This window comes from Aquarana catesbeiana, linkage group LG08 (genome assembly GCF_042186555.1).
Source record: "Aquarana catesbeiana isolate 2022-GZ linkage group LG08, ASM4218655v1, whole genome shotgun sequence".
NCBI classification, from domain to species: Eukaryota; Metazoa; Chordata; class Amphibia; order Anura; family Ranidae; genus Aquarana; species Aquarana catesbeiana.
The window spans coordinates 245024734-245035447 of NC_133331.1; the positions used below are offsets into that span (position 1 = coordinate 245024734).

General features: G+C 39.8%; 1 protein-coding gene across 5 annotated transcripts in view; it reads left to right on the forward strand.

Moving 5' to 3' along the window:
- The window catches only part of LOC141106305 (catenin delta-1-like), a 403119-nt gene extending 397513 nt beyond the window's left edge, over positions 1 to 5606 (forward strand). For all 5 annotated transcript variants that reach the window (XM_073596969.1, XM_073596970.1, XM_073596971.1 and 2 more), the window contains one exon: positions 5038 to 5606. Coding sequence is in view for 2 of the 5 variants with exons in the window: in XM_073596970.1 (XP_073453071.1) it covers positions 5038 to 5055 (18 nt within the window). In the remaining 3 variants the exon portion in view is untranslated. The remainder of the gene's footprint in view (positions 1 to 5037) is intronic.
- The last annotated feature ends 5108 nt before the right edge of the window (positions 5607 to 10714 follow it).

Consider the following 10714-nt stretch of genomic DNA (forward strand, 5'->3'; position numbering starts at 1 on the left):
GTACATTCCCCTGCTGTTTTGGATCAGAACAAAAGTCTGATTATTATATCTACACCTGATCAGATTGAATATCTATAAGCATGCATGCTTCAAACAACCCACTGAGACTTAGTTCAGAGTCAAGTCACTTTCTGTTTTAATTTCCTCTTTTCCAGACTTTTATACAATTTCGTTAAAGATTAAGATACGTCAATAAGACTAGCGCATGCAAACCACAAAACAGCCACAATTATATAAATGCATATAGTGACAAAATATTGGCTTTAGCTGGGTGCTGTTATGGGGAAGTAACTTGTTCTTGCAGCATTTCTTGCTTCTTTTGAAATGTTGGTCTTAACTCTGAGTGTATTCTTAGAAGAGGTGCGATTCTTCTGTTAACTGTCCTTCTGTTTAACTCTTCAGTTCCACAGCAGCAAGGGAGGGATAAGCTTTGCAAAATATCTGAATATGTCTTAAGGCTTATTAAGCGTAGAAGTATATATGTATGTGTGTATATATATATATATATATATATATATATATATATATATATATATATATATATATATATATATATATATATATATATATATATATATTTATTTTAGGTATATAAAGCATGTATTGGAATAGACATTTCACCATGATCACATTTCTTAATCACATCCATTACACTGCACCGTCGGACTATAGAGCACATATCTAGCAGTATACAGGATTAAATAAAACAAAAATTAGTGCACAAAAGATGCAACAATGATCATTTCAGACATCTGCAGGATTTCCTATGCCTTCGGTAAACAATTTTCTCAACACCCTCTGAATATTGCCTGCTCTGATCTTGGACTGCTGCTCCATTCTGATCATCTGGAGAAGCCAGCTTCAGCTCTTTACAATCCAATCCTTATGGCTGCACTTTTGAACATGTCCTCTCTCTGGGGAAAAAAAAAACAGTTAACATGTTCCAGATATGGTTGATGAGGTTTGGACAGACCTATGGGATTCATAATTTCGGCAACTAGTATCCATCAGAGATAAATGTATCCAGTTCCAAATAATTCACAGAGCATACTTTACTCGTTAGGCACCACAGGATTAACCCTATGATCTCTCTGTGGGAGATCTGATCATCCAATGAAAGACATCTTCCATGTATTTTAGACTTGCTCTGACATTGCCTGCTACTGGACAGATATTGTCAGGGTTATGAATGCAGTTGCTCAAATCTCTATCATCCTGTTTCCAAAAGTCTGCCTCTTAGGCCTCATTGAGAACTTGCCATCTACAGTGGCTGGAAGGATACTACTTGGGCTCCTATTGTTTTACACCAGAAAAGCAATTACCATGTGCAAGACTTTTGCATAGAACCTATATAGTCTGTATTGATATCCGCCATTAGCCTGGAAAATCGGTGCTGGTATTATGAACGCATTTCGTGAGTTCAAAACCTTGCTTCCTCAGGAGAAGCACAGAGAGTATTTGGAGACTAAGGATACACATAAGTGCCAATAATATATAAAACAAAAACCCAAAGTCCACCATACATCACACCTCACATATTAGACTTACAGTTGTGAGAGTTTTGGCCAAATTCCACCTTGATATGATAGTATGGCAAGCAGATTATTAAAATCAAATGTCTTCCAGGTGTGTGCAAAAAAGGAGAGGCCAGGATGAAACAGCTCACAGGTTCACTGTTTTCTAACTGGGAGTTGTGGATACGCAGGGAGAGGAAGCCAAGCACTCCCAGGGTGAGCCCCCAGGATTGAGTGTCAGATACAAAAAGGAACACCCAAATCCTAAAAAAAAATCAATAAAAAAATTCACCTTAAGTAGTGAACGTGTGTGTATATATAATATATATAGCGGCACAGTGGTGTAGTGGGTAGCACTCTCGTCTAGCAATAAAAAGGGTTGCTGGTTCGAATCCCAACCACGACACTACCTGCCTGGAGTTTGCATGTTCTCCCTGTGCCTGCGTGGGTTTCATCCGGGTACTCCGGTTTTCTCCGACACTCGAAAGACATGCTGGTTAGGTTAATTGGCTTCTCTCCAAAATTGGCCCTAGTACAGTCAGGTCCATAAATATTGGGACATCGACACAATTCTAATCTTTTTGGCTCTATACACCACCACAATGGATTTGAAATAAAACAAACAAGACGTGATTTAACTGCAGACTTTCAGCTTTAATTTGAGGGTATTTACATCCAAATCAGGGGAACGGTGTAGGAATTACAACAGTTTGTATATGTGCCTCCCACTTTTTAAGGGACCAAAAGTAATGGGACAGATTAACAATCATCCATCACTTTCACTTTTTAATACTTGGTTGCAAATCCTTTGCAGTCAATTACAGCCTGAAGTCTGGAACGCATAGACATCACCAGACACTGGGTTTCATCCCTGGTGATGCTCTGCCAGGCCTCTACTGTAACTGTCTTCATTTCCTGCTTGTTCTTGGGGCATTTTCCCTTCAGTTTTATCTTCAACAAGTGAAATGCATGCTCAATCGGATTCAGGTCAGGTGATTGACTTGGCCATTGCATAACATTCCACTTCTTTCCCTTAAAAAACTCTTTGGTTGCTTTCGCAGTATGCTTCGGGTCATTGTCCATCTGCACTGTGAAGCGCCATCCAATGAGTTCTGAAGCATTTTGCTGAATATGAGCAGATAATATTGCCCAGAACACTTCAGAATTCATCCTGCTGCTTTTGTCAGCAGTCACATCATCAATAAATACAAGAGAACCAGTTCCATTGGCAGCCCACGCCATGACACTACCACCACCATGCTTCACTGAGGAGGTGGTATGCTTTGGATCATGAGCAGTTCCTTTCCTTCTCCATACTCTTCTCTTCCCATCACTCTGGTACAAGTTGATCTTGGACTCATCTGTCCATAGGATGTTGTTCCAGAACTGTGAAGGCTTTTTTGATGTTGTTTGGCAAACTCCAATCTGGCCTTCCTGTTTTTGAGACTCACCAGTAGTTTACATCTTGTGGTGAACCCTCTGTATTCACTCTGGTGAAGTCTTCTCTTGATTGTTGACTTTGACACACATATACCTACCTCCTGGAGAGTGTTCTTGATCTGGCCAACTGTTGTGAAGGGTGTTTTCTTCACCAGGGAAAGAATTCTTCGGTCATCCACCACAGTTGTTTTCCGTGGTCTTCTGGGTCTTTTGGTGTTGCTGAGCTCACCGGTGCATTCTCTCTTTTTAAGGATGTTCCAAACAGTTGATTTGGCCGCACCTAATGTTTTTGCTATCTCTCTATGGGTTTGTTTTGTTTTTTCATCCTAATGATGGCTTGCTTCACTGATAGTGACCGCTCTTTGGATCTCATATTGAGAGTTGAGAGCAACAGATTCCAAATGTAAATAGCACACTTGAAATGAACTCTGGACCTTTTATCTACTCCTTGTAAATGGGATAATGAGGGAATAACACACACCTAGCCATGGAACAGCTGAGCAGCCAATTGTCCCATTACTTTTGGTCCCTTAAAAAGTGGGAGGCACATATACAAACTGTTGTAATTTCTACATCGTTCACCTGATTTGGATGTAAATACCCTCAAATTAAAGCTGAAAGTCTGCAGTTAAAGCACATCTTGTTCGTTTCATTTCAAATCCATTGTGGTGGTGTATAGAGCTAAAAACATTAGCATTGTGTCGATGTCCCAATATTTATGGATCTGACTGTATATGAGTATGAGTTGGGGACCTTTGGATTGTGGGCTCCTTGAGGGTAGGGACCGAAGTATGTGTGGAGCGCTGCGTAAATTGACGGCACTATATGGGTACCTTTAAATAAATAGGGATAATTGTAGACAAGCACCCACACTCACTCGGGATGGACTGGTGTCTTTATTCAACCTTACTAACTATATATATATGTTCAGAACTGAATATTGTGTGCCATTCGAAAAAAGTGAATAATAGATGAGTATATGAGTTAATATACATAATATCAAATCTTAAAGGTGATAATGGCAAAAATGTCCAATAATTGATGCTGACTATATAAAGTGATAGCTTTGAAGGGCAGATGCTAATTGCCAGGTGATCCCACTAATAAGCTCACAAAGACCCAACTATGATTGCTTACATAAATCTATGAGTGAAGTAAAGAAACCCCATTAACTAGGTGATGTTGGTGAGAAACCACATACTAGCAAACATGAAAAACTGTGATGATAAAAAGTGAGGGGTCCCTGCATTTGCTGGGACCTTCCAGTATCATAACTACTGTAAAAAAAAAAAACAAAGTGGGCATCCAAGATGATGGAAGGTGAGAATAAATATGCGAACAAAAATGGTTCCCATGAAAAGGTCACTAGTACCTTATAGAAGCAAGCATATAACAAAAGGATGGAGAGGGAACCATCTAAATAAAGGTACACCACAGTACCACCAGACAACATTTTCTATTTATTTTGTTAGGTGTAGAATTTCTGCATACCTTTAATCAATTGGTTTGTTTTTTAAATAAATTTATATTTGATTAATTGTTTATGCATTTTTTTGGTTATTATTTCCCTGGGCTCTCCTGTGTGGCACTTGGCACTGTGCCTTCTCTCTGACACAGTGCACATTTTTACATGTCTGTTTATAACAGCCTGGTTTTTTGGTCACAGCAGAAGGGAATGGGAGGTACTGCGTGTGCGGACATTTCTAGGTGCCTGCTTTTTTTTAACCTTCCACCAGCTTTTTTTTTAATGACTATCATTTGAATGATAATGCAAAGCTAATTATTTTCTGAGCACCTCTAGTGCTTTGAGTTACTTGATTGAATTCTGTACCTTTAAGGGAACCTGTAGGGGCAAAAACATGAATGCTAGCCGTATGCTTGTTCTGTGTCATTGACCAAAATATAAAATGTAGGAATAAAGAGAAAATTATGAAGCCACTTTTGAGCATGCCATACCAGTTCTTGAAACCACTTGTATAGGATACATACTTCAATTTATATAGCATTATGATTTATTTGCACACTAACTGGAAGATATTTTTTCATTAATGACCCACTTCATCTTGTTTTTTTTTTTTTGCAGGGTGACACTCGTGCTTGATCTCATTGGAGCTACTGGACCAGGAACTCTTAATCTTTTAGCCCCAATTGCCTCTTTTTCCATTCTTCATTCCCATCTCTCTAATGTCCTCTGCAGATCAATGATGAAGTGCAAACTGAGCTGATAATTACTGGATTTTTGGACATCAGCTGCAGCGGATGCAATAACACTGGAATATCACAATAATAACAATGACTGACTGTAAATACAGGAACACTAACATATAATGTGGCTGATATACAACACTAACAGTCTTTTAGGACATCTTGTGGTGCAGTTATTCCAGCATCACCTTTTTTTCCATTTTTTTTAATCCTTCTGGGTGATTTGGTTTCATATTTGCTGCAAATGATTTCTTCTTTTTTTTGCCTCTATTTTTTTTTCTGGAATCACCAGTGGCCTTTATTGAGGAATGGAGGGAGGTGGTTGTGTAATGGACTCCTCTAACCTTGTCTCATCATGCTATACTTGCAACTTTTTTCATAACAATCTCATGCTAAGAATTATGTTTTTTATAAATAAAGTTTTAAGACAATCGTAATAAAAGAAAAGTTTGTTTGCCGTCTTTATTTAAAGGTTCGTTAAAGGTCCACTTACAATTTAGCTCAACCACCTCCACATTTGACAAAAAAAACTCACAGCCCACCGTACATCTCATTAAGGCAAAATGTTTAATGGTATGAAAAAGTTATGGAAAGCTACATGTAAAAGCACACATATGACAAGACGCATACATTGCTAAAAGTGTGTGACCACCTCTACGGTTGTATTGTAAAACCATAAGTGTTATTGTGTTATATACATTTTATATAATGTCCTCTAAGCACTAAGCTACTTGGAGGAAAAAAAACATAGATGGTATTATACACCCTGGTAAATGGCAAAATCATCCTGTGAGGTAAGGAATTAGATGATCCACAGAAATCATGGATGTAGCACCAAAATCCCAACTCCAAATGAACACAGATGGATGGCAAATGGTGAAAGCAATCAAATACTGGATTTAATGTTCTGGAAGCTGATAATTGTGGTCTAGTGGAGGTTCAAGTGTCAGGAACTAGATGTGAGAGTAAAGTGTCTTTCATATATTTAATGGTGGGATCACTCTATCCTAGATTCCATCCCTCACACTATAAGTAGATTCACAGTCTATAAAGCACTGGGCTGCCAATGAGATTCCTGTGGAGTGCATAATACGGACTAAGTAAGTTGTTACACAATCCATGTTTCTTTGAAATAAAGTATGAACAGGTACTTATCCGGTCCTAGGGTACTTCTTTAAACTCAGTGGTCAGTCATTACAGGTTATGCCATGCTTTAAATCCTCAGGGTGATACAACATCAGAGGTGGTCACGAAAGATCGCCTGACCGGTTTCACCGGACTCTCACGGCTGCTTTAGAGACTAAATCAAAGAACAGTCTGCTGCCATGTGCCAGCCTTTGGCTTTAAATGGCTGCTGGTGCATGTCTTTCTGCACACTGCATCATGTTCCACATTGGACGGCGGCATCTAGCTGTACACATCCAGACACTGATGCTGCAGATCAGATCACAAAAATCAAGTAATGCCCTTGGCTGTCCACAAGATGGAGACAAATCCTAAAAGCAGATTCAAACAAACCAACACTGCCAAGATAAGACACAGGGCTACAAAGCCATTAAGTAGCTTAATATCAATTGATTTGTATAAAAAAAAAAAAATTACAAAATACCCTATTATGTACAGTGGGCTGTGAGAAAAAAAAAAAGGAGAAAAGGAAAGGGGGAGGAGGATTGACTCTCCAAAAATCACAGCTATTTGAGAAAAGGAACAAAACTCAGACTGTCATTTAATCCTGGGGCCTTCGTGGCCTCTAGTTCCTAAATCCAGCGGGCTTCATGTTGAAGAACCCACTGATCAGTTACACCCCTCCCCCCTGTTGTCCTGCGAGATCACTTCCAACACCCAACATTTCAGGCAACTGGGGTCTTTATCATGTTGTAAACATACATGCCTCGCAAGTGGTGCTTTTAGATGGTAGGTGTCTCATAAATGTTCCTGAAACTGTTTGTGAACTGGTCTAATTTTCTTACCCACATAAATTTAATTACATGAGCAGGTAACTATGTATACTACCCCCATAGTGCCACAGTTGGCCCTTTTGTCTACAATTAACCACATACCTGAATGGCACGGCTGGGTGAAACGACGTTATGTAACATCACTTCGCCATGTGGCCACTAGGGGGTGCCGATGCAAGTGCCCGGCGGTCTCTATCACCGCCGAGCTCCAGCGATCGCTCAGTGCACACGGAGAACCGGGATCTGTGTGTGTAAACACACAGTTTCCGGTTCTCTGAGGGGAGAACTGACAGATCCTCTGTTTATACAGAGTATGAACAGAGGATCTGTTAGTTTCCCTGCACAGTCCACATCCCCTTCAGTTAGAACACTCCCTAGGACACACATTAACCCCTTCACTGCCCCCTAGTGTTAACCCCTTCACTGCCAGTGGCATTTTTACAGTAATCAATGCATTTTTAATCGCACTGATCGCTGTATTAATGCCAGTGGTCCCAAAAATGTGTCAAAATTGTCCGACGTGTCCGCCATAATGTCGCAGTCACAATAAAAATTGCTGATCGCCACCATTACTAGTAAAAAAAAAAAAAATAGACGCTTATTGCGATTTTATTTTATTTTTTTACCAAAAATATGTAGAATACGTATCGGCCTAAACTGAGGAGAAAAATGTGTTTTTATATATTTTTGGGGGATATATTTTATAGCAAAAAGTAAAAAATGCATTTTTTAAAAAATGTACGCTCTTTTTTTGTTTATAGCGCAAAAAATAAAAACCGCAGAGGTGATCAAGTACCACCAAAAGAAAGCTCTATTTGTGGGGAAAAAAGGACGTTGACTTTGTTTGGGAGCCACGTCGCACGACCGTGCAATTGTCAGTTAAAGCGACGCAGTGCCGAATCGCAAAAAGTGCTCTGGTGTTTGGCCAGCCAAATGGTCCGGGGCTGAATAGGTTAAGGAGCCTGCTAGTAGGTAGCTGTAGGGTGTAACCCTCTATCATATAGGGGCAAGATTTAGAACTTCCACAACATGTCATGCCTACATGTGCAGAATATGAATGGGGTCTCCAAGAGACGTCACTGTGAACCAAAATGTCATTCAGTGATCGTGCCCTTCTGTATACCAATTTTGGGTCTTTAGAAATTCATTTGCTAACCGCAGCATCCTCCCTCTGGAGATGCCAATGCTCAGAACAAATGTCCCTTATTTTATTAGTCTTTTGTGTGTACTGTATTGTATACTCAATCTTATGGGACTGGATTGCATATACTGTTCCTCCTTAAGCCCCATACACACTATCAGATTTTCTGCTGAGTTTTTCCTTCAGATTTACCAAAACCATGTAATGCAAGGGCCTGACTGATTGCATACACACTGGAACTCCTAAGGTTTGACCTCATATTATATGGTTTTGGTAAATCTGAAGGAAAAACTCAGCAGAAAATCTGATAGTGTCTTTTTGACCAACTATAGGTTTGTGTGAGCCACTTATAACCTGGAATCTTTCCCTTAAAACTTGAGCTTCCTCCTCAAAGTCCTGATCGTTTGTACAAATACAACAGGCCCTGAGGTATTGACCAACAGGTATGTTTTTTATCAATGTTCTAAGATGGAATCTTTCTGCATGTAATAGACTGGCCGCAGTGGGCTTCCTAAACAATTTTGTTTGGATACATCTCTCTTTGTCCACTAATTATGTCAAATCCAAGAACGTGACCATCTCCCTGTGAAACTCACAGGTAAAGTGTAAGACACAAATGACTGCAATTCTATCTCACTACCCAACCACAGCAGGAGGACGTCGTCAATGTACCTGGACAGGCACCACTCTGACGCCCCCCCCCCCCCCCTCTATCAAATAGCCAATTCTCCCAATCACCTAGGTAAATATTTGCATATGCTGTTGAACTGGAACTTGTTGTTTTTATGTAGGAAATCCAATAATTCCACAATAAATTTATTATGATCCCTCCTACCCAATGGTCTACTGTCCAAGATTTTGTTGATGGCTCGTAGCCTCCTGTCATGAGGAATATAGAGCCTCCAATGTCACAAGGAACATATTCTCCGGCACTGTTATATCATGCAATAAAGTTAGTAAGTGTGAGGTGTCTTTGACATAGGATAACTGGCTACATACAAAGGACTGTAGGATTCTGTATATGTATTCACTAATCTGCTCAGTGAGTGAGCCCACTCCTGAAATAATTGGATGACCCGGTGGATCCTCCATGGACTTGTGAACCTTCGATAAGTGCATAAAATATAGGCGCTTTGGAAAGTCCACTTTTAAAAATTCAACAGTGTCTTTATTAATTAGATATACCGAAAATGCATGGTCAATAATGGCAAAGGGAAAGATTCCAATAGAGAGGTTATAATAAGTGGCTGACACAAGCCCTATAGTCCGGCAAAAAGTAGTGACAGGGATTCCCTTCTCTTTAAATGTGAGGAGGAACAGGATATGCAATCCAGTCCCATAGGATTAAGTATACAATACACACAGAAGACTAATAAAATAAGGGGCATTTGTTCTGAACATTGGCACCTCCTGAGGGAGGATGCCGCCAATAGCAAATTAATTTCTAGAGACCCAAAATTGATATACAAAAGGGCACGATCACTGAATGACATTTTGGTTCACAGTGACGTCTCTTGGAAACCCCTTCAATATTCCGCATGTGTAGGCATGTACACGTGGAAGTTTTGAATCTTTCCCCTATATGATAGAGGGTGACACCCTACAGCTACCTACTGGGAGGCTCCTTAAATGTAGACAAAGGGCTAACTGTGGCACTATGGAGGTGGTATACATAGTTGTCTGCTCATGTAATTAATTTTATGTGAGTAAGATAATTAGGCCAGTTCGCAAACGGTTTCAGGAACATATTTATGAGATTGAGACCTAACATCTAAAAGCACCACTTGCGAGGCATTTATGTTTACAATATGATAGGGACCCCAGTTGCCTGAAATGTTGGGTGTTGGAAGTGATCCCACAGGACAAGAGGGAGGGTAACTTTGATCAGCGGGTTCTTCAACATGAAGCCCGCTGGATTTGGGAACTAGATGGCCACAAAGGTCCCAGGATTGAATGACAGTCTGAGTTTTGTTCCTTTTCTCAAATAGCTGTGATGTTTGGAAAGTCAATCCTCCTCCCCCCCCTCTTTTTCCTTTTCTCTCCCTTTCCCCCCCCCCCTTCAAAGCCCACTGTACATATTGGGGTATTTTGTAATTTTTTTTATACAAATCAATTGATATTAACCACTTCAATACTAGTCACTTAGACACCTTCCTGCCCAGACCAATTTTCAGCTTTCAGTGCTGTCGCAATTTGAATGACAATTGCACGGTCATGCTACACTGTACCCAAACAAATTTTTTATCATTTTGTTTCCACAAATAGAGCTTTATTTTGGTGGTACTGTATTTATTTATTTATTTCAGGTACTTATATAGCGCCATCAATTTACGCAGCGCTTTACATATACATTATACATTCACATCAGTCCCTACACCCTCAAGGAGCTTACAATCTAATGTCCCTAACTCACATTCATACATACTAGGGTCAATTTAGACAGGATCCAATTAACC